We start from the raw sequence: 24,855 nt of genomic DNA, 5'->3' as shown, positions 1-24,855 counted from the left end.
GGGGTCACACACTCACAAGTTTTCACCAAGCTGCTTGAGAGCATCAAGGGATTTCACGTTAAGTGCTGCTCCACAAGGAACACCACAAATGCCTTTATCACTATGATTTCTATTTAACATCACATTCCTTTAATTTTAATGATAAATGATCAAGTAACAATTAATGCACCATTGATGCAATATAACTGTATTGCTTTAATTAATCCACTTTTGGGGTTTTTCTTCTGTTCCAAACAGCAATTTGTTCTCATTATTACATTACTGTTGTGAGATGATGCAGTGGAGTTGTTTTGAACTAATAAAGGGTGAGTTTTATTGCTATGAATACAACTTTTCATTTGTTGGAGAAAGTTTTTTTATTTATATTTTAAAAATTACATAGTCTTGCTTTAACCCTCATCCTACCAACATATTTAACATACAAGGACTACTAACTGGGGCCCCTGGTGATCCCAAGAATAAACTACTGTAAGAAACAACAATCATAACAAAATCTTAACTTATTTAATCTCAAAACATTATTAGTTATGTAATTAATGTCACCTGAAAAAAACAGACTTTCTTTAATACAAATCACTACTTTTATCCCAAGTACAATCTTTCCACAAAGCCTTCAAAATAACTTGACAGAGTGCCCTGACCCCCCTGATAGTGTGTGATACTTTAAATTAGGAACCAGGGCAAACATAACCTCAATAAATAGTTCCAGCTAGTAAAACTGCATAGGTGCAATGGGGTGCTTTTGACTGTGGTCCCTCAGGACCCCAATACATTGGTATTTTTTAAAAGCACTAATGAAAACAGAAACAGAAAACAATGATATGAAGTCATTAGGAACAAACTGATACAGACCCGATGTTCAATATGATAGATTACATAACTCAAGCCAGTCTCAAGAGTCTGTAAACTGATTTTTATACCATATAGACATTAATGGAGGCCAGTTTGTAGTTAATTTATAAGCTGAAACATGAAAAATAACTGGCATGGTCCTTTAAAGACAGAGAGTCTTGAGGGACTGGTTTTCTTATCTCATGTGTCTTTCATCTCTTCCATCTGTCACTCTTCACGTGTTTTGTGCAATCTAGTTAAAATAAAGCAGCAAACCAGACAAGTTGGCATGACCTGCTGGTGTGATAGTAGATGCAAATTAAAACCATCAATCACAACCAGTTACTTGATCTTCATAAACCAACAATCCAAACTCATGCCACTGTACAGCGGCCCACTTCCTCTGGCTCATCCTGTGGTGTGTCAGGCTCCTGGATGGGAGGCACCTGCTGCAGAAACTGGTCCCAGTCTGGCTTGTGAACTGGTAACTCTATCTGGAAGTGGTTCCAGAACCTGGAGACCGACAGGGCAGATCGAGTTTTAGGACATTGACTCTCATGCATGTTAATAGGGTGGACAAAATATTAGGAACACTTTTCAATGTAATGTCTTCCAATACACCACCACCCACTACGACCTCAGTCAGAAACATAAAGTAGAATTATCACCTTTCTGACAATGTCAAGAAATGCTGAAAATGTATAAGCTTCCTAAAAGTAGAATTTATGGCAGAACTGTTGTATTGGCTTGCATTAGATTGCAAGTGTTCCTAGTAAAGTGCTCGCTGAGTGTATATTTCATTACATATGACCTGGTTTTGACATATGAGATGTTAAAGTGTGTGTACTTGTGGTGGTAGATGTCCGGGTCTCGGCTTATGCGGTTCTGGAAGCCGATGTATAGGTCATCCCACAGACGGCCGTGCAGCACCAAGTACCTCATCACTCCAATCCTATTTTTAATCTTAAAGGGGGAAACCAAGAAATATCAGGTTACTGCTTTGTGAAAGAAAGAAGCTAGACGGTGCATGAGATTCTTTACATATCATCATTTTCATTCTTACCCCAGCCAGTGAGTCTTCATTGGAAAGCATGGATGATTGTATGAAAACAAGTTGTGATTCACTGAAACACCCTGTTTTACAATGCAATCAGTCTTTGATCAGTCTTTGATCAGTCTTTGATACTTGATCCACTGTCAGCTCAGCCACCTGCTTAACATTTTCTCATCTCAACTATCGGCAAGAAAGCAATATTTTCAAATATAATCAATATTTTTTATAACAATGTATCAAATTACTGCAATATGAGAAGCATCGCTTGTAGTGATGAACCTATAGATAATTATTGCCTGCATCTCTCTTCAGGTTTACATGCGTTTATTGCAAGTCTCAGCTCATTGTTTAGCTGCGTGGCTGCAACTTGTTTTGGTTCCCCTTCAGTGCTCTCATAGTATCATTTTCGCTTGGTAAGGTGTCATCTGATAGATATCTGAGCAGATAGCACAAAATTTTCCAGTAAAAACAGACAGACTTTTAGAGCCAAACCACCACCTGAAACTACAAGTCATGTTTGGAACTTAACAGTTGAACTTCCATTTGTGGTTTGTCGTGTGTTTGTATCTTTTAATACATGATTTCTATGTAGTAAAATCTAAATATTTCAAACAGCTTTATCTGCTGTTGTGTAACATTTGCCAGGTACTCCACAGTGACTCACCTCTATGTAGGAGTGCTCTCTGTCAGGCCTCTTGGTGGGGAACGACAGATCCAAGAAGTCCACCAAGTAGTCGCAGCCATCAGTGAGGGGTTCAAAGTTGTCATCTGTCTCAATGACCTTGAATATACATGTTTGGACATTTGCATTTCATCAAAGAATACATCCACTCAGAACAAGTTGGCAACAGAGAAGAAAAAGTGTCAGCCGACAGACCAGTTCATAGTAAGCTTGATACCCAACGGAGCAGACTGAAGCTTTTGAAAGAAACAAGGAAGGAGAAGAAAAGGAAAGACAAAGACAAAACAAGAAAACAGAGCAGAGCGCTAGCTTTTAAAATCTCAAGTTTGCATGACATGATCAACATCTATCCTTTCATTTTCTGTTGAGCTGAGTGCAGAAATTCTGCTGTAACATGAGCAAAATAGGCAGCTACTTCCTCCTGGGCACCCCGATATAGTCAATTGCGTTTTAATCCATTCGAAGTTACTCAGTTGTCTCAAGCTTTAATATCAAAAAAGAACTGGTCCAGAATTGGTTCACTTCATCAAGGGGTGCTTTCAAACCTCCGTTGTTTAGTTTAGTTCTCTCTGCTTGGTACGATTTGTTTGGGCAGATCTGAACACAGTAATCGTACTCTGGTGCGGACTAAAAGAACCACACATAGACCCTTTAGAGGAAGTGGTCTCAATCTGGCCACAAACAAATTTTGGAGCAGTTTGTTTGTAGTGGGAATGTGATCCAACCTTGATCTGACTTGACTACAAGATGCACTCTGCAAGTTTGAGCTAAATGACACCCGTAACCAGGTGCATTTTGCATACAGGAATGCAGATGAGCAAAATCAACATCTGCTAACAGCTGGCCAGAGAATGGATCAAGGTCCAACCTGGACTAACAACAAAACACATTGCCTTCTTGATATTTGGTCGGATAGGAGCTTCCTGCATTTATTTTTTTGCTCCTGCCACTCAGCCACATCTGACCAATGAATGGACTGAACATTCTATTAATGCATTTTGACTATTTGACTATTTTTCTATGTGAAAAGACACTGAACCAAGTTTACTTACTCATTTACTGATTTGGACGAGAGCAAACAAACTATAGGTTTGAAAAAAGAGTCTCTGTGTTTCAGTCCACACCCAAGTATGATTGCTGTGTCGTGATCCACCCAAACAAATCGTACCAAAGGGGAAACCAAACCAGAGTCTGGTTCAACTGTACTAAACAATGTAGGTTTGAGAACACCTCACAGACATACTGTACAATCACTCCAAAACATATCTCAGTAGGTATGTGCTCATCTCTGTCACTGAACTGAAGTCACCTAAGGTCTCCTCTGGAGCTCTCTTAAATTTAAGAATAAGACAGACGATGTTTGATATATATATATTGTATATATTTATATATTATATATATTATATATATATATTATATATTTGCAATTGGGTGTAAAGGTGAAAGATTTTTACTTTAATCTTTCACTTAATTCCAAATTTTCACTTTTAGCACTTTGATAAATGTGGGCTCAGATATGTATATTTTACGTATGTGAAGCATTATTTAAACAGAGGATTATATTATTATTATTATCTGTTGTGGTTAACTGTACCTAACGTTTTAAAGTGCCAGTTCACCCAATTCACAAAACAAAACCTAATTTATGACTCAACCCTAGTGGTTAAACCTGTCAGAAACTGCTCACATTAAGGTCTGTGGATTATCCACACTAACCAGGACATTGTTTCTTGATAGACAAGTTGTTATTGAGTTTTTCCATATGTTATTTAATTATTGTAATTTTGATGAAGTGACCCTTTAACCCTTTCATGCATGAATTATGATAACCTCAGTCAGGATTTTTTTCCTAAGTATTTTTATTCCTCTTTAGGCATGAAAAAAAAATTGAACTTCATTTTTTTAAACACGCATTTTTCAAGGAGTTTGTCCAATTTAGTGGACAGATGATTAATTGTCATTTTCTCCCAACATAAAATCAATACTTGGAAATTTTAACAATTGTATTACTCCTTAGTTGTTACTTGATGTTACAAAATTTTATTTACTTGCAAAGGTCTATTACTATAGAAGGATTGGCAAGATATTCCTGAGTTGTCGAGCATTTCCGGCCAGCAGGCGGCCGTCTTGGTTTTGAGCTTTTACAATCTATGGTTTTGAGAAATTTGTGTTGCACTTACAAAGGCTGGCCAATGGATGGCAGTGTATGGGATGACACACTAGAGTCCACTGTGTTGGCTGATGTGCAACTCTACCATTAAAACCGATGCATATATAAGAAAACGGCTTTTGAATAGCTGTCCACTGTAGTGACCACTATGCATGAAAGGGTTAAAATTGCATGGCATTGTTACATTTTTTACCAAACTACACTAGGTAACCTATTTTGACAGCAGAAAGAAGAGAGGTGACAGGAAATGAGGGGAGAGAATGATGACATGCAACAAAGGTCTCCAACTGCAATAAAGCTGGGTATGTGGTGATTATAGCACACCTCCATACTACAACTCTTAATTAGAAGAAAGCAGAAGAAGAATGTATTATCATAGCACTTCACTAAGGAAAGTTAATGCAAAGGATGAGCCATAATAGATAATGCAGAAGAATAGATAGGATCCTGCATATTAAGTATATTTACCCGCACAACAAGGTTGTAGTTTTGAAAGCCTGCCCAGTTGTAATAAAACTGGATCCAGCTTTGATGTTTAAATATCTCAGAGTTGATGGCACTGTTCAGTTCATCCACATACAAGTCGAAATCCCAACTGTCCTTGTAGATTTTTGCATGGGCTGGTGGATTGGTAATGGCCTCACTATGTTTGGCAGTGTAGTAAGGAAATAAAATTCACATTAAAATAAGATTAAACTTGGAACTTGCAGGTATTCATAGCAGATAGTAGGCCTTTTTCACAGCAGACATTTTTTAAAATTGTTTTGTGTATTGTTTTTTATATAAACACAACAAGTGTTTGTGTCTGTATGTCCTTCACATATCCGATCAACTCCACACTTGGTGGGTGTATGGTCAGGGATCCAAGGAAGCACAGTGTCGAATTTGTTTCAATTTGGACACGTGATACGTTTGATATTAATAAACTTTGAATAAACCAGCAATCAGCGAGCCGCTCCACCCCTGTGCAGGGGCAGGGTGGAGCTTCAGGGCTCTGCTGACTGCCTCTAGCATGTCAGGCAGACACCAGAGACGAGGTGTGACACAAGTCAGAGAAAAGTGCCCTAAAAAGAGAAAAGCAGACAGCAAAAACAGAGCTTCTAATCAAGAATGGACACTCTTAGCCAGTCTCTAGACAGAAAGCATAGCATTAACAGCACATTTAGCTGATCAGCAGCAAGTGACTACACAGGAAGCGTTCAGGTACCTGGTTGAGTGTAGGCCATTCACATTTTGGAAGTGCTCAGAGCCCAATTACTGTAGTTATGTGTGTAAAACGCAGGAAATAATTTCCATGGGCAGTTCAAAACCAGTTTGTCTCATATGTTGTGAGACTGTGGTGATTGTGAAGCGCCACTACAGACAACGCTGTAGGGTGAGGTTGTAGCAAGATTGAATGGAGGGGGTGGTTTTTTAGATGAGATGCTGGCGGGGTCATGTATCAGCCCCCTTTTTCCCCTTTGTTGTTGTGGGAATTGTTTCCATTATTATATTTTTTACTTGTCCCTCCATTTACTGCTGCCACAGATCTGAACTAGCAAATCCGCCTCCCCCTGCCATTGGGAGCCGGCACCAGCAGACATTTTGATTTGTCAAAACAGCGAAAAAACAGATGTTATGTTAGATATAACATGAATAACAACTGCATTCCATTTAGATTAGCTAGTTGCAGGCCCCTGCTATTGTGCATGCTGGTTCACTTGAATGACTTACTGGGACACTTCATGGAATGGAGCCATCGTTAATGTTATTAGTTTTCTGTACTTTTCCTACTATGACAAGTTAAAACATCTGCTGTGAAAAAGGTCCATAGTAACATTGTATTCACCAAGTTAATTCGTTAGCTGTTGATACGCCTGTCAAGCTCTCCATTCTGGTACGGCACAGATTTTCAGCTGTAGCTAGCTAGCTACTCAGTGCCAACTCTGTGAGTTGGTTGAAAATGCTGTCCCCAGCTGACTGTCATTTAAAATTAGAACAATGTAAAAGGGTCAATGATGTAGTCCTTGGCCTTGTAAATAACACTATGTGGACATTACTGCTGCACTGTACGTAGTAAGCTAGTTAGCTGGACATGCTAATGTTTGCAGCTTACAATAGAAATGGCAAAAACTGGTTAATGCGTTTTTCACACTTTTGCTGTTGTGGTTTGGTTTTGGAAAGGCTATTTAAAAGATGCCACTCTACAAACTCTTACCAAGAGTTGTTTACATTAGAACCCCACGCACATTGCTTCAACATGTGGAAAAAGTTCATAGCTTAACAGGCTTGCCGTTCGGAGTTACTGACCTACAATTGGACAATCGTTGTTTGGGGGAGGGGTTTAGAAAACAGTCAATTGCTGAGATCTGGGAATGCAATGATGATGATGTACTGAATGTGTGAACAGTCTTTTTCCTTTCTCACAGCTAGACCTGGGATAAAACACACATACGCACATGCACACATTCACACACTCAAAGCTTGATGTGTTGTCAACCTGTTGGCAGGGTCTCTCAAAGCAAGGCCGAGATCCAGCACAGCGCCTGGCTTGGGCGTCCATGTCTTGATATCTGGTGCAGTCTTATTGATGAGCGCGTTGAGGCCTTCTGCACTGTTTTTAACATTTGTGTCCTTGATGTATCTTTACACAAAAATACACAAACACACAATAGAGACTCAGACAAAACAGGACCCAAGAATACTATGCAATCAAATAATGGTCATAAATATTTTGAGCTTGTGAAATGGTTTGTGAATGTGTAATTAAGTTTTGCAGCTGTAGAAATATTTTGTACATGTGTGAAAAAGTTTTGTGCACACAGATATAATTTGCACATGTGTAAAATGTTTTTGCAGCTATAGAAAGATTTTGTGTATGTGTAATTAAAATTTGTGCATTTTTTCAAAAGTGAGGTTTCACAAAGTCTGAAAGGTGGACACACAAATTTCTTACCTATGTGTTCGAAACTGAAGTTACAACTACAAACTGCAAGTTACGAGTATGAATTCTGACCCTGGTTTTACATGTGAATCCGATTGGTCAAACGTAGAGTCAATGTGTCCAATCAAAGGGCTGATGGTTCCGTTGTGTTCATCCCCCTCAGATTCACATTTAAAAACAGGGTCAAAATTCATACTCGTAACTTGTAGTTTGTGGTTGTAACTTCAGTGTCACACACACAGGTAGGAAATTTGTGTGTCCATCTCTCAGACTTTGTAAAACCTCACTGTTGAAAAAATGCACAAATTTTAATTACTCATGCACAATATATTTCTACAGCTACAAAACTTTATTACACATTCACAAACCATTTCACAAGCTCAAAATATTTATGACCATTATTTGATTCCATAGAGTACCACTGAGCCAGATTTGTACACGTAATTGCTGTTTAGCAGTTACAGTGCATCATTCTCATTAGCTATTTTAAAGATTCATTTAACAAGATCAATTACAAATGATCTATTAACTAAATCTGAAATAGAGCTTAACACATCAGCTGTGTCAACTGTGAGATAAGGGGAAATAAAGGCCATTCAAACCCATTTTCCCGTGGTTGTAATTTATTAATCAACCACAATATTTCACAAATCCAGACCAACCTTCTCCGTACAACTCTACCTGTCTGATGGATGAGCCTCCACAAAATAGCCAGCAAACGGGCAGTAGATCCTTGGCTGCAAGGATTTCACCAGCAGAGCTTTGTAGTTCAGCAGCTTCTTTCTTTCATTCTTGATAAACTCTGCCTTCCAGGAATCTGGATAAAGATTAACAGTATCATCCTTATGTCAGCAGTGTGATATACACCAAATATACCTGACCATGGAACACACATTTCGCTGGACAATTTTGATTGCATTTCAAGTGCAGTTCAAAGCTTCCCTGTCTACATTAAAACTCAAAAGAGGACATTCATTTTGTATATAAAATTAAATCTATAAAGTAACTAATAACTATAGCTTTCAGATAAGTGCAATGGAGTAGAGGTAGAAGTACAGTATTCAAGTAAGTATAATAAGTGGACAAATTAAAACATTTAAGAGGGTATTATTCAAGCACGAAATTGGTAAAAGCTCCACAGAGAAAAATTGATGACACTCAAGGACCCTTTTGGACCAAAATGGATACACTAAACCATCTAGTTTAAATCACTGTTTTGTGGTTAAATCATGTTGTATCTTGATGATTCAAAAGTAACCACACTGTGGCATGCAATGAGGTGAAAGTGTGAACTACTGAAGTGAGCCTCACCACTGTATTTCCCTCCATAGAAGGTCATGGGGAATCCAGATGCGCCTCCGGCAAAGTCACTCATCATCAAGTCCACATTCTGTGGTAGTCTGCCTCCATTTGGCCTGGTGCAGTCCACAGTATTCAGGATCATGTGACCTGAAATCAAAATCAATCATGCTTGTATTTTTACTCTGTAAGTCTAGTGATGATATCTACAGTATGAAAATCATTAAAAAGCATGCACCTTTATACTCAACAATGATGCAGGTGTCCATTTCAGGATGTACACCATCCATCAAGATCATGAATCTGAGGTGTTGGTCAATCTGTTGGAGATCAAGAGACAGTGTGTGGCTAATGACTTATTTACAATAGTGTTATTTTCACCATAGTTTTATTCCTTTGTATCCCATTATAGCAGTTTATATTAAAATGCCCTTTGAGAAATAAGTATTTTTATGTGGCTGTCCTTGTTCTGTCAGATTTGAACCCTCCATTTAATCATGGCATTTTAATCAATGGACTTGAGAAATGGGTAGGTCTCTCTAGTGTAGCTCCTGACTGGTTTCGCTCTTACTTACAACTTACTAGGGATGTGCAGAGAGCCCAGTATTTGTATTTGTATCTGTATTTGTTGAGGCAGCAAAATTATTTGTATCTGTATTTGTATTTGAATAAAAGTGGAAAGAGGCTTAAAATCCTGTTTTTGTTTTTATGACACTTTTAATTTTAGAAAATTAAAGTGTTACAATAAGTGTTCATGAATAAACTACCTTACAAAGGAGGTCACCACATCGGGTCTTGAACTAGAGTCTCCCAGATCATAGACGACTGCGCTGACTACTGAGCTAAAACTTTACTTGTTGCCTCAATACAGACAGACCTCTACCTATTTATACACCCATAACACAGAGACAACACACCATGTAATGTGTAGGGAGGAACTTCAAAGGCAATTATTGCTTTGCACTTCTAACTTTGTGGAAAGGAGAAGGGAACAACAGATTATGGAGAGTCCGTTGGGAGCACTTTGCATGTGTCAGTAGCTCAGCTTTATCTCTGGGGAACACCCCCAACAAATAATTCTTTAAATACTTGTATGAAACAAATATTCATATAAAACCCACTATTTGTGCTTTGCCGAATAATCTATTGATATTTGGGCACACCCCTACAACTTACATACATACATATTTACATACAAGAATTTTTTTTTGTTAGTTTTGGTGATTTTGTATCAGTCATTTGATGTTGATTATGGTGTTCCTCAAGGAAGCATAATTCTATTTTCTTTATACAGCACATGTTCCCTCTGGCCAACATTATTAGTCAGCATAATGTCAAATATCATTGTTACAAAGATGACACAAGACTGTATATCTCTGTTTTGCCAGACAACCCCAGTTCTTTTAATGCTCTTTTTACCTGCATGAGATATTAATATTTGGATGAGGAACTTTTTAAATAAGCAGAAAATAGATAAAAACCGCGTTACAGTTGCCCATCTTTAGTAAACTGATTTCTTAACTGTCATGTAAATGAGAAACGTGGTTTTTGTAATCGGGGTAGGGGATTTGAGAAATCTAATTTCTCCTGGAGAATGCAGATTTCTCTGTCATGTATATGCATAATATGTTTCTAATCGGCTTTTTATGTGCATGACAAAAAACTGCAGATGGTAACCCACTGCGCTTAGTGTCTGGATAAAAGGAGAGATCATTACATGGCGCGATGGGTTCTTATATTTAAAATAATTTCAGCCAAAGTCTGACTAAAACTGAAACTAAAAAGGTGCCTGTAGAAGTCTAAATAAGTCCTTTTCCACTGCTGAACATTTGAGTATTTGTTAAATTCAGACACAGTTGCACTGTGAGCCTGTCCTCTCCTCTCATTGTGCTGTAAGGCTGCTTCGACACAGACACACAGACCTCCACAATGAGGCATCTTCTATCACTAATAGTTAAAATCAGTAAGCCACACTTCCAAAATAAGGTTGGCGGTAGGAGGTTACTACACTGCATGCAAACTTGCACAACCTGGTTTCTTTGAGTAACCTGGCTACTTAAGTGTACGCAAATATACTGAGTGATCCTAGTTGTAGGATTAAATGTAGAAAGACAGAGATTGCAGTTAAAGTTTAAAGTTAAAGTTAAAGGAAGCGATTTTAGACTGTGACCTCAACTGTATTTGCTTAGATCATGGAACATTGCCAGAATAAGACAATTTTTAACTTAAAAGTATGCTGATAGATGGTTTTATTATTAATCGCCTAGATTACTAGTAATGTGATTCATTAACAACTAAATTGAATTACTGCAAGTCTCCTTTTACTGGGCTACCTAAAAACTCTTTTACAGTCAATTCAGAACAATGCAGGCAGGTTTTGACCAATACAAAGAAAAAGATGACATTATTCCACTGCTCACAACATTGCACTGGTGATTTTAAAGTCCTTCTGCTTGTTCATAAAGCCTTACATAATCTTGCACCTTCCTATATCAGTGATTGCCTTTCATTTTATGTTCCAACCAGAGGTCTCAGATCTGTAATCTTCTTTGTTTTATAAGTTCCTAATGTTTCCCACAAGAAATCTTGCTTCCCACAAGTAGTAAACTCCCTTCAGATTTTTAAAAATAAACCAAAGACCTGTCTTTTTATTCTGATTTTTACTTTGGAGTAATCGAACCTTGTCCACTTTAAAATGTAGATCTTTGCTATTTATAGAATTTTTTCCCCTGTTGGTTTTTATTGCTATTGTTTTTATTGTTTTATGGTATTTTTATTAAACATTTTATGTATTGCTATTTTCATTTTGGTTTTTTGGCCTCCAATGTCATTTTTTATGTTTTTTCCTGTTTGCCCTTTGACCCATTATAAGCAGCAGTGGCTTACGTTTTGCCAGACACCGAAAGGAACAATGTTGATATTGGTCAGCTTGACTTGGCTTTGCTCCAAATACCTGTTGCATTAAGACAGAGAGAAGGAGATGTGAATAAAGGTTACTTTAAAACATGAACTCTTTCAGTTTTAAGTAATAAGCGTAATGGCCCAAATTGAGCTCCATGACTGGACTAACCAAAAGACTGGTCTGGATGTGTCACCAACATAAATGGGGGCATCTGGCCTCCTCTCGGACAAGACTTTCAGTGTGGGAAAACTGGAAAGGATACAGGACAAGTCAGACCCCTAAATGACATTATACATTCTATTAAAAAGTGTCTAAATGTCAACACCTTTGTCAGTTAATCTTAAATTCAAAATAAATTACATTTCTCCACCATGACCAGAAGAATTAAAAAGGTTGGGTTGGGCAGGTGCATTATCTGGTTACAGATGGGAAATCAGTCATGTTAGAAGCCATAAAGTCACAATAACTGAATGTCTATAAACTTTAATACGTCTTATCACACACAATTACAGGTGTGTCTAAATGTCTGTGTCTCTTAAGTTATAAAAATGCAGGATGAAGACATATAACAGATAAATATAAATATAAAAAAGACATAATAGGTAAAGCATTGTAGACAATATAATATATATATATATATATATATATAAAACACTGAGGACAGCTATAAAGGTTTAAACATTTACCACACAAAGACACTGCCAAACTGATGACATATGCGACAAAACGGTAAACTGTGGGCTTGGATGGGGTGTGGTAGTTCTTAGTGGTGCCTCAGGCAGGTGCCTCTCACATAAGGTTACAGTGCTATCAGTGACAGGTTATTCCTCTTATACTCTGGAGTATAAGGCTTTCATTGTCCCAAAATTGTTAAAGTAAAGAGCTATTTGTCTGTTTGACCTTTTTAATGTCACCCTTTTAGTATACGTAATCTTTGACCTGACCTGTTTTCTCAGAGGAATAGAAATGTACAGCTGTGCTGTTGCCCATCAACATTCTGCTAAACTGGTTTTACTGTATATGGAGGCTAAATGAAACCTTTGAGTTTGCATTTTACACTATATGTGTCTCTTGTGCCTACTTGGCCCATCATGGCCATTAATAGATGTATCCACATGTAAATATACACAACACATATGTACTGTTAGTGGGCATATCATGTTTCAAGAGTCACAAAAGAAAAAAACCCCACAGGAATACCATTTTTGTGCATTGTCATTTAATTTATTATGGTGTAAAAATGTAGGCTGATCTACTAGCACTACCTATGTACCTGATGAACCGTTTTGCACAGTTGTCTGACTGCCATAAAGGACTGGATGGCTAACACCATTTCACAACTAAACACAGATAAGACTGAGGTCATTATCATTGCTTCAGATAGCATAACTTCCGTGGTTGCTCAGTGTACTGGGTCACTTTCTTCAGCTGTTGTATCACAACCTTAGCTAGAGATGACTATTCATGCCTTTATATTATCCTGGCTAGACTACTGCAATTCCATTTTCACCTGCCTCAGCAAGTCGTCCCTGGACTGTCTACAAATGGTCCAAAACGCTGCTGACCAGGTCCAGCAGGACGACTCACATCACACCCATCTTATCATCTTTACATTGGCTTCCCATCAAGTTTAGGATTCATTTTAAGGTGGGAAGTTACAAATATTGTCGGACACTGCCCCCTACAATTCCACAACCCCGTCTCCTAGAAATTACGTTTATATACTACTAATTTGAACAAATGTTATCATTCCCTGGATTGTGTTCAGAGCCAACTTTCTTTCGCATGAAGCCTTGTATTTACATATCCCACGGAACTCAAAGGAAGGCGGTTGCAACAGGTGGCAAGTGTACAAAGGGAGGACTCTGACACCAGGGATTGTGGTTTGCATCCTGAGTACAGTGTGGGGTTCAGATTAGACAACAAAAGCAGCCTTCAGGTTAAGGTAACATTTCGCTGATATGTTCAGTATCAACAACTTTGCAACTTGCCAGATATGTTAATTAACAACTTTTTATATTATGTTGACACAACATTATGTTTCCTATATATTTGCCGTTTCAGTTCAGTTGTATATAAATATAATTTCTAGGAGACAGGGTTGAATTCCGATGTCAGAAAGGTGTGGGGGAAAGTGGGTTCCAGACTGTTTGATGATCCAACAAGCACTTCAATTGAAACATACATCACCAAGGGGCTCTCAAGGATGATGCCAGTGTTTTTCTGGCCATGCTGTCAGCAGCTTGGGTTGTGTTATATTGCCTTTTCTCTGCTAAAATGGCAGGAACCTTGCTGCTTCAGTTCACTGAGCTTGGTAGTATTGTCGAGTCTTGGCTCACTTCACTCTGCTTGGCAAACGTCAGGAAGCTATGAGGCTGCAAATGCTGCAGGTTTGTTTTTTAGTCAGGTGTCAACTGTTTTTGCAATACCTGACCACAGTCAGATACGACTCATTATGCTATGATTTGTTGCAGGGATTCTTTGGTGCTGTGATGTGGATGACATGATACTATTAAAGGTGTCAGTATCAATTTAGCCACAGCCTACCATTGACAGAGTTTACCTGAGGTGGTCCGAGTGCATGTGGCTGATGTAGATGAGATCCGCTGCACAGAGCCTGTCCAGGGAGTCTGCTGGAGGCTCATGGAGAAGCCACCAGCCTCTGGCAAATGCAGGACCCTTCAACCATGGGTCGAACATGAACCGCTTCTGTCCGAGCTGCAGCTCCATGCAGGCGTGGGTTAAGTACGTCACCTGGGAGAGAAGTTCACAATTTTACAGTTGCCGGATGTCGAGCACTGCCTGGATGATGTGATTTTGTCACAATAGACTGGTCTGACAACATTAATAAGCTGTAAAAACAGGGTGGCCACTGTCTAAGAGAGTCATAGAAGGAGGATGCAGAAAATCATCATTTCTAATGTGGATGTGGATTTGTTATAGAGAAGACCTGCCAAGCAATAACATTTAGAACACAAAATGTAAAATAGTATAAAGTATAATGTATAACTATTGTGTTGTCACTCTGCAATAGGGACAAATAAACATTTAATTAGTAAGGAAATTATGTAATTTTATACAATTCCTTTATATTTAGAAAAACGTAATGTAATAGCAATGCGTAGTGCACAATTACAATAGATGTTTGTGTATTTAAGTTAAATGTCTCAACAAGACTATTAAAAAGTGTCTATTTAAACTTTAACTTTTTCAAATCCTGTATTCTCATAGATTTTTATTTAAGACTAACTTGATATTAATGCACATTCGTATGGTGCATGCTCTGTTCTTTTTCAGGGTGTAAAGAGTGGACTTTGTGCATAGCAGGATACATACTTTGACTTCGCCTTCCTGCAATTCCAGTGGCTCCCGAGGGTCAGCCAGCCAGGGGTCTACGGGGCTCAACTCGACCAACTGAATCCCCCCATCATTCGTCTTCTCTACTTCTGTGTGTGTGACATACAGTAGCATACTCTACATGCTTAACTGGATTGGCACAAGTCAGGTACATTGTTCTGAATGTTTTTGAGTCACAGTCCCACTTGTGTAGAGTTTTACATGCTCACAGAATTTTTGTACAGAATTAATCAACAGTGTGCAATCAATGCACACTCTTCAGTCTGTCAGTGGGAGGGAAATACTCCAAGAAAAACATTTAAATAAAAATCATATGAAACAGTTTTTAAAAGCTAAAGCTCCACTAGAACATACTTCTCAATCAAAAACACAGTGGTCTAGGTTTTCATTCCAGCTTTCTGACCAACTCTCAAAGTTGGCAGATTAGTTGTGTTTTGGAGTTTTAACTCTTAATAAATAATACTTAAGGATGTTTTTCTGAACTTTACCATTAATTGTTGCTTATTTAGTTATACCTAATTAATTTTATTGAGAAATAAATATGTAAAACCTATTTTCAGTTGAAGTTGAAGTTATTATTGTGGTTGGTTACATCTATCTTGAGTTCTTGATGTTGACACAAGTTAATGGGCAATACGCTATTCCAGCTGCAAACTGGGTAACTGGCTGATAACAGTAGCTTGCTAAATATTATTCTGTATCCAAGAATCTTGGTAGCTAAACTGTGATACTGTTTTCAATCATGTAACTGTTAATGTAATGAAGGGGATGGAAGTAGAAATCAAGCAATTCTGAGTGAAAGATGAGCAAGAAAAGGAGAGGATGTTTCTAATTAGATTATTTAGAGATTAGCATCCAAGACCAGCTCTCATGTGGTGGGTAAACAGTACACAGCAGATGCTCTACTCCTAAAGGCAGCTTTCTCTATGTAACCAGTAACCCACAAACTTATGTAGTCAGCCAATGATGCTTCTTGGTTTTCAGAGTAAAGCTCTGTTTATGTTACTACTATAGCTAATAATCTAGTTAGCTGAACATGCTAACGTTTGTAGCTTACATTAGAACAGATAATTAAACCAAGACCCTGATTTTTCCGTAACCTTAACCAAGTGCTGCCAGTGTCTAAACATAACCAGGTCCATATCATAACTCATTGAGAAATAAATATGTAAAACCTATTTTCAGTTGAAGTTATTATTGTGGTTGGTTACATCTATCTTGAGTTCTTGATGTTGACACAAGTTAATGGGCAATACGCTATTCCAGCTGCAAACTGGGTAACTGGCTGATAACAGTAGCTTGCTAAATATTATTCTGTATCCAAGAATCTTGGTAGCTAAACTGTGATACTGTTTTCAATCATGTAACTGTTAATGTAATGAAGGGGATGGAAGTAGAAATCAAGCAATTCTGAGTGAAAGATGAGCAAGAAAAGGAGAGGATGTTTCTAATTAGATTATTTAGAGATTAGCATCCAAGACCAGCTCTCATGTGGTGGGTAAACAGTACACAGCAGATGCTCTACTCCTAAAGGCAGCTTTCTCTATGTAACCAGTAACCCACAAACTTATGTAGTCAGCCAATGATGCTTCTTGGTTTTCAGAGTAAAGCTCTGTTTATGTTACTACTATAGCTAATAATCTAGTTAGCTGAACATGCTAACGTTTGTAGCTTACATTAGAACAGATAATTAAACCAAGACCCTGATTTTTCTGTAACCTTAACCAAGTGCTGCCAGTGTCTAAACATAACCAGGTCCATATCATAACTCATCATTCCAAGGAAAAGTCTACTGATAATGGAAAACATGTGTTGAGGTTATGGCAAGGCATAAAAGATCCCAGCTCAAGTTGGCTTGTTGTTCATTGTACTTGCATGTGACAGAACCCCGGCCCGAAATAAAGCCGTATTCAACTTATGCTTCTTTGTGTGTCTCACTCTATGCGGATCATCAGAAAAACATAGTTACAAATACTGAGGACTAGGGGAGAATATGAGGAGTATTGCCACCTTGTCACAGAACACCTGTTATTGAACATTGTTATTAAGCTGACAAGCGGACAAGTGCTAGTTTAACCTCAGGCTACTAACCATTTAAATTCTTTTGTTCTCCTTTTTCTTACAGTTATTAAACCTCACCTTGGAAAATACTTCAGCGGTCAACTTACCAAGCTCATCCTGCAAGAAGCTGTCTGGTGGGTTCACATATTTCATTGTTGACACATTTAACTTCCAATTGTGTTTAGTGCATTTAACAACACTGTGGGAACAGAATAAATGTCAGCTGTAATAAACACGTCTTGACATGGTATGGTATGCCTGGTATTTGGTTTGTCAGGTCTTACCTGCCATTCAGGTCTTCAATGTCTTTGATGAATAACCCTCCTTGATGTCTGCATTGGTTTTTGCACGCTTTAAGGCCATCATTGCTCTTGTATATGATGTAACATTTACCATCCTCCCCGTTTTTCTTGAAATTCAGGCCCTCTTTGAGTGAGCTGACTGCTTCGGCGTCCAGCGATAGCAGCACCTTTGCTATCTGAGATGTCATTTTCACCTAAACATAAGATCAATAAAAAACTAATTTTAAGTGGAGGTAAAAATTTTAAGTTAGTACATAACCATCCTCTCAGGGATGTTTTTGCTAGTAAAAAAGCAAGATAAATCAATAAATCAATTGATCAATAAAAAAAATTCTAGAGAACTTCAGTTTATAAAACAAAATTGAAATGTATTTTTTGAATAAACAATTTGGGATAAAGGAAAAGAAAAATAAACAAAAAAGAGCAATCACTCCCAACAAAACAGCAGAAAACAATACAAGCAGGAATACCCAAAAGGTGAAGTCTGAAGCTACAGCTTAGTGCACCTACTCTTTTTACAATGCACAACTCTGCCCTACTAATACCAACAAGTCATTCACTTTGGCACGATTAAATTATATAAGTACATCTGAAACAAGAACATATGACAAAAGAACAGGTAGCTTCTCCCCTATTTGACCTTAACCTTCTAATTTTTTCTTGTCCCAAACCTCTGCTGCCTTGAGGTGGCTGATTGATAACTGACCTCACCGTAACCACGGGATTCTTACCTTGACACACTGCAAAATGTCTGCTAGTCCATTAGAAAAGTGCTTTTCAATTTTCTTTACTTTTGATCCCTTTATGTGAAGCAATGTCTACTTGAGACCCCTTATCACAGGCTGCATGTCTATGAGGTTTAAGCAGTTCAATACAAGAGAGATTTTCCCTTCTCAGATCATTTCATTTGAAGTATTTCAGACCTGAAGAAAAGTATCCAGTATTTCACATGACAATGCTAAGATTAGCAAAAAGTCTGACCAAGGTCATATGCTTTAGAGATACAGTAACATTTATGATAAATGATAAATGTTAATGTAAATCATATTTTGTCCCATTTCTGAAGACCACAATCCCTGCATAGTCTTTAGATTTGATCAATGTTTGACAAGTTATTTTCTTCTTCTCTTTCTTCTTATTCTTTTCTATTGACCTGCATCCACGACTTGTGACTGTCAAGTTTCTGTCTGTGCAAATAAACAAAATGGCTGCCATTCCTTTTATACTCAGTGGAAAATGCAATATTTTAAGATAGTTACAGCATTGAAATGCGTTTTGATAATATTTCTAGTGAGAAATGTGCATTTTATTGTTACAAGGCCCTATTTTAAGGATCTAAATCACACGGTCTGAAGCGCATGGCACAAGTGCATTTAGGGTGTGTCCAAATCCACTTTTGCTATTTTAATTTTAATGGTTGATGCACCAGGTGCATGGTTCACAGGGGTTGTCCATAGTTTCCTCATTAATCATGAGTGTGTTTTCGGTGTAACATGCAATAAACCAATCACAGTGACATCTCCCATTATCTTTAAGAGCCAGGTGCGCTTGCACCTTGGCGGATTGCTATTATTATGGCGCATTTGCCAGGTAGTAAGAAGGAGCGCTTCTCTGCAGAGGAAACGGATCTGCTCGTGCGCAAAGTGAAAGCGCACGATCCATAACGAGCACACTGGCCCCTGCTGCTCCTGAACCCTCCCGTGGCCCCAGACCACCAGTTTAAGATCCTGTTCATTAATTTGTTGCGAATGTATTTTCGTTTGCTTTTTGAAAAGGTTTATTTTTTTAAATTACAGCTTTGGTTTCTTTAAAATCCTTTTGTTCAGTCATGGAGTAACCGGTCAAATCAGCAGGGTTTCAATTGTTGAAAATATGGAAACCTAATCATTGTATTCTCAAAAATGTTTGTGACTGACTGATATTGTTCAAAAATTTTATCATTAATTAAACCTCTCCAAGGTTCTGATCCTGCTGCTGGCAGCAGCTATTTCCTTCTTTAGTTTAATCATTGTTTTCACCTCATTTATTTCCTCATGTGTTCCTCATGTCGTCATGTATTGATACAGCAGGAAAGTTTTTTTCTATCTGACACATTTTGTGATAGCCAGACGTGGCAGTAAATATATAAGCACAAAAGTCATCTTTTAATGTACCCTAAAATTACCTGTGTTTTTGGTGTTCTTCAGTCTTTGTAGAAAGTAAGAGAAACACCAAGTACCTGGCAGTATTTGGATGCAGCATTTTTTTTTTAATTTACAGCTGGGACACACAGCCTGCGTCAGCAGCGCATGTGCGTCGCGGAACCTCTTGCATCATTTCGGCGCCCATGTTAACAGATTATGGTGTTGTCAGGCGGTGCGGCGAAAACGCCAGTCGTCCTATTCATTTGAATGGGGGTAGTGCGGCTCGGCTGCGGCCATTTCAGTGTGAATGCGGCCACACAGCCCGCGTGAGACGCGCGTCTAAGTCGTGGCTGCTGCAGCGCGTCATCTAGAGATTCCGGGTCTCAACTATTTTCTCCGCGTGACGCGCGCGGCTCTCAGCAGAAACAGACAGCCATGCCCATCAGTAAGAAAGCCGCTTTCACCTCACATATCATTTATTTATTTTTAACAATTAAGCACACGCTTCTTAACCGTTTTATGACTGAATTTAATAGAAATTAATTTTATAATTAAATAATATGAAGCATGGTATTATTGATGGCCATTATCAAAACCAAACTCTATGTAGAAAGATACAGCTGGCAGCAGAAGCGCGCAGCAGCCGTAATCATCAGAGGCGCAGCTGAAGACAGAAAATGTGATCCTACTGTACCTGTAAATTAAAAAAAATGCTGACCTGTTTTAAAGACTGAATAACATTAATAACAACTACATGGTAAGTGTGACAACATCGATGCTACAGCGTTGTGGTGTCTCTGTGCTCCCCTCTGTCTCACTGTCTAAACAAAACATAACAGTATACAGCTTCAAAGAGCCACATGAACTAATGCTCATTCACTCTTCAATTAATTCAATGACATTTAAGAATAACTAATTGGTCGACGAAGAGAAAGAGCATTCTTACAGAGGGGAGAGAAGTGGAAGCTGAAAACGGCACTTTGCATCAATCTACTGGACCGACACAAAAATTTAGTTTAGCCCTCGTAACTTCTCGTCTCCCTCGTATTCTGGGTTCCCAGCTTTCGTCAACCAGTCATGCGATTCAGGTTTCTGTTTTTCGGGGGATAGTGTGGTATTGTGGGTTAGGGATTATTTCCTCAGTAGAAAAACTGTCGCCATGAGAGTGAGTGTGTGTCTGTTTATTACCCCTTCACCTCCATTGTACTGGGATCTTTATTTAAAAAAATGATATAATGTAAGCAGCACAAAAGAAATGAACATCCTATTTTTTAAAAATATACATCCCTATTAATAGCCTATATGCTGATAATGGCCGCCTGCGAAACACTGATTTTCCTGTCCGTGCGTAAATGTGGAAGAAAATAGCAAGTTTCTTGGCGCAGAGAGTTGGCAATCAGCAGAGCGCACGCTTCCAGACCACATCGAAACAAATGTCCGCTTCCCGTTTCAGCCGACAAAACCGGGTTTTTTTTTTTTTTTAGCGAGACGTCAGGACATTTGCAGCCGTTTTCATTTTATTTTTTATTTAATTTTATCCCAAACCATGATCTTTGTTGCTTTGTAAACTATTAATGTAGTGCATGTTTTAATAAAAAAAGAACAAACAACTAAAAAATAACCATCTTTAAAGCTTACAGTGTTAACATGGAGGCAAGACCTGTGTAGTTAACAATGACACTATTAGGGAACACTAAGTTAACACTGGTTAGTGTTGAGGAGTGTTAAATTTTAACTACACAAAGAATCAATGATTACGTCAATACAGTGTTAAGAAACCGACACTTCAAAAAGAGTTAAATTAACTCTCTGTGGTGTGGACTCATAAGTGTTGACATGAACTCTGACAGTGTTCATTTTTTGCTGTAGTTGCTGTGGAGTGTTGCTGTAACTACTTCCAATAAAAATCATGCTTGTAGCTTGAGGAGCTACAGTTTCAGAGAAGCTCCCCCAACATGAACATATACAACATTAGCTGTAATAGTCATTCAACTATTCAACGCAAAGTTAGTGATAGACAATATCCAGAAGTCAGCAACACAGAATTTTATGTTGTTCGACAATCCAATTTCAAATGCAAAAGCAGGCAAATCATCTGCCGTCTGCAACATAAGGCGTTGGCTGGCGCACGCACGCACGCACGCACACACACACACACACACACACACACACACACACACACACACATTATGTTCTGACTCTCCCATCAACACACAGACACACACACACACACACACACACACACACACACACACATCCTCATACTCCGTGCTATTCCGCTTCCTCTTTCCTAAGTGCCTGCGGGGATCAATAAAGTGTTTCTGGTTCTGAAAACTTGCAATGAATATAAACATGTAATACATTTATCGATTGATTACATTGACAACTTTCTGATAATCGTGGACGTTTTCAAAAGGAACACCCCGTCTAAATAGTCATCTAAAGGCAGAATATATTAGCGAAACCCTAAAATGATGGATAAACTGTTAATCTAAAGCATTTAAAAAAAAGAAAAAAGAATTTAGTATAGAACTGTAGGTGTTTTCATCATCAAAGTATTTGTCAAAACAGTTTCCGTTTAATCTGTTAATTGTTCGGTCTATAAAATGTCATAAAATAGTTCCCAGAGACATAGGTGGCGTCTTAGAATTGCTTGTTTTATCGGACCAACAATCCAAAACCCAGATATTCAATTTACAAATGTGTGGCATCTTTGCTTCGTAAAATATGTATCAAAAGGCGACGTCTTCAAATGTCTTTTGTATACATCAAACAGTCCATAACTCAAAGAAAATTCAAATTAAAATGACATACAACACAGAAACGCATTTAGGCTAAATCCTCAGCACTAATTACCTTAAATAACCTAAATTAAATTAGCTGTATTATACGCGGAAAAACGTGCCTGATACACCCATTGAACTGCCCTGACTGTGCGGTTACACTTATCCTTACATGCACAGTACACAGAGACCAGTATCTATCTATTGGACATATTTTTTATGTTTCTTTTCGAGAGAATTAAAATAATAATACATCAGACTCACCTGCAAAAAGGTGCTGCTTTGTGCCAAGAGAAATGCCGTTAATCCACAGACGTGTCAAATGCAGTTCTTGTGATGTCAAGTTACAGGAACCTATGGAAAACTGTTAGGCTCTAAACTGCTCTTGCACCTGCATTATATATTGCCTTGATGAGAGCGTGCACGCTCTCCTCCTTCAGTCACACCCATAGGGAAAACCCATAGCCTACTTAAAACACATTTGTTGACACAGTTATGGAATTGATTTTAATGAGTTTTTATTGTATTTATTTAAGGGATGCTAAGGAAAAGATAGGGGGGAGTGGTGGACATGAAGTCTGGAGTTAGCTAAACAATATAGGTAACCTATAGAATTGTTGTGCCGAGACTGTGTGAAATGCAAAGGTCAATTTTTCATAATCGTTTATGATGCATTGCTATCGTCTGTCCTACCCGGAGACACCTAAAGAACCAGTTCAGTTATCGTTAAGATAAGGGGGGGGGGGGGGGGGGGGGGGGGGGGGGGACCTGTGGTTGTGCAACTGCCTTGACACCTCTATGCTTTCTATTCTCTATGTTCTATGTATTTCTTTCCTCAAACATGTAAAAAGTATTTTACATGTTCGAGTTCTACGAGTTGTGATGTGCAACGCAAGCAAATATTACCAATAGCTTGTTGATGTTCTGATGGATAACCATATATCGATTTTGTGACGTAAGAAGCTAAAGATGTTTTGATATAGTAGTGAAAGCCAAGAGAGAGAGGGGTTTCTCCTTTTCAACTTTTGCATTCAAGTTTTTGTATTTTACTTTTTACATTTTGTAATCCTCATTTTTGTAAAATAAATAGGCCTAACTGCATAAATAAATAAATAAAACTGGTTTGTATTTTTAATCACTTTAACCAAATGTCCTGGCTTTTGCTCATCTCTGAGGTCTTGTGGTTCGCCTCTCTTGAGATATGGCTGACATGAGATATAGGCTACATTTATTTATACTGAAAATTGATAATGGAAATTGCTAATTTCAAATGCAAAAGCAGGCAAATCATCTGCCGTCTGCAACATAAGGCGTTGGCTGGCGCACGCACGCACACACACACACACACACACACACACACACACACACACACACACACACACATTATGTTCTGACTCTCCCATCAACACACACACAAACACACACACACACACACACACACACACACACACACACACACACATCCTCATTCTCCGTGCTATTCCGCGTCCTCTTTCCTAAGTGCCTGCGGGGATCAATAAAGTGTTTCTGATTCTGAAAACTTGCAATGAATATAAACATGTAATACATTTATCGATTGATTACATTGACAACTTTCTGATAATCGTGGACGTTTTCAAAAGGAACACCCTGTCTAAATAGTCATCTAAAGGCAGAATATATTAGCGAAACCCTAAAATGATGGATAAACTGTTAATCTAAGGCATTTAAAAAAAAAATAAAAGAATTTAGTATAGAACTGTAGGTGTTTTCATCATCAAAGTATTTGTCAAAACAGTTTCCGTTTAATCTGTTAATTGTTCGGTCTATAAAATGTCATAAAATAGTTCCCAGAGACATAGGTGGCGTCTTAGAATTGCTTGTTTTATCGGACCAACAATCCAAAACCCAGATATTCAATTTACAAATGTGTGGCATCTTTGCTTCGTAAAATATGTATCAAAAGGCGACGTCTTCAAATGTCTTTTGTATACATCAAACAGTCCATAACTCAAAGAAAATTCAAATTAAAATGACATACAACGCAGAAACGCATGTAGGCTAAATCCTCAGCAAAAATAACCTTAAATAACCTAAATTAAATTAGCTGTATTATACGCGGAAAAACGTGCCTGATACACCCATTGAACTGCCCTGACTGTGCGGTTACACTTATCCTTACATGCACAGTACACAGAGACCAGTATCTATCTATTGGACATATTTTTTATGTTTCTTTTAGAGAGAATTAAAATAATAATACATCAGACTCACCAGCAAAAAGGTGCTGCTTTGTGCCAAGAGAAATGCCGTTAATCCACAGACGTGTCAAATGCAGTTCTTGTGATGTCAAGTTACAGGAACCTATGGAAAACTGTTAGGCTCTAAA

At 38.1% G+C, this 24,855-nt stretch overlaps 1 protein-coding gene across 2 annotated transcripts; it reads right to left on the bottom strand.

Moving 5' to 3' along the window:
* Nucleotides 1–488: 488 nt before the first annotated feature.
* Nucleotides 489–24,855, bottom strand: cmah (cytidine monophospho-N-acetylneuraminic acid hydroxylase). Of its 2 annotated transcripts, none has more exons than XM_067582387.1 (15): nucleotides 24,741–24,855; nucleotides 17,564–17,775; nucleotides 17,387–17,478; nucleotides 15,198–15,307; nucleotides 14,425–14,615; nucleotides 12,030–12,110; nucleotides 11,846–11,912; nucleotides 9,198–9,279; nucleotides 8,972–9,109; nucleotides 8,342–8,477; nucleotides 7,217–7,360; nucleotides 5,206–5,380; nucleotides 2,550–2,666; nucleotides 1,679–1,794; nucleotides 489–1,344 (listed from the first exon to the last, which is right to left on the bottom strand). In XM_067582387.1, the coding sequence occupies exons 2-15, from the start codon at nucleotides 17,767–17,769 to the stop codon at nucleotides 1,206–1,208; spliced, it is 1,794 nt and encodes a 597-aa protein (XP_067438488.1). In that variant the 5' UTR covers nucleotides 17,770–17,775; nucleotides 24,741–24,855; the 3' UTR covers nucleotides 489–1,205. The 2 variants fall into 2 exon arrangements, with proteins under 2 accessions (XP_067438488.1, XP_067438487.1); XM_067582386.1 differs by lacking the exon at nucleotides 24,741–24,855 and adding an exon at nucleotides 22,752–23,132.

Source organism: Thunnus thynnus, chromosome 23 (genome assembly GCF_963924715.1).
Source record: "Thunnus thynnus chromosome 23, fThuThy2.1, whole genome shotgun sequence".
In the NCBI taxonomy this organism is placed as follows: domain Eukaryota; kingdom Metazoa; phylum Chordata; class Actinopteri; order Scombriformes; family Scombridae; genus Thunnus; species Thunnus thynnus.
Note: the sequence above shows the minus strand (reverse complement) of the source record. Positions and strands in the feature narration are given on the sequence as shown.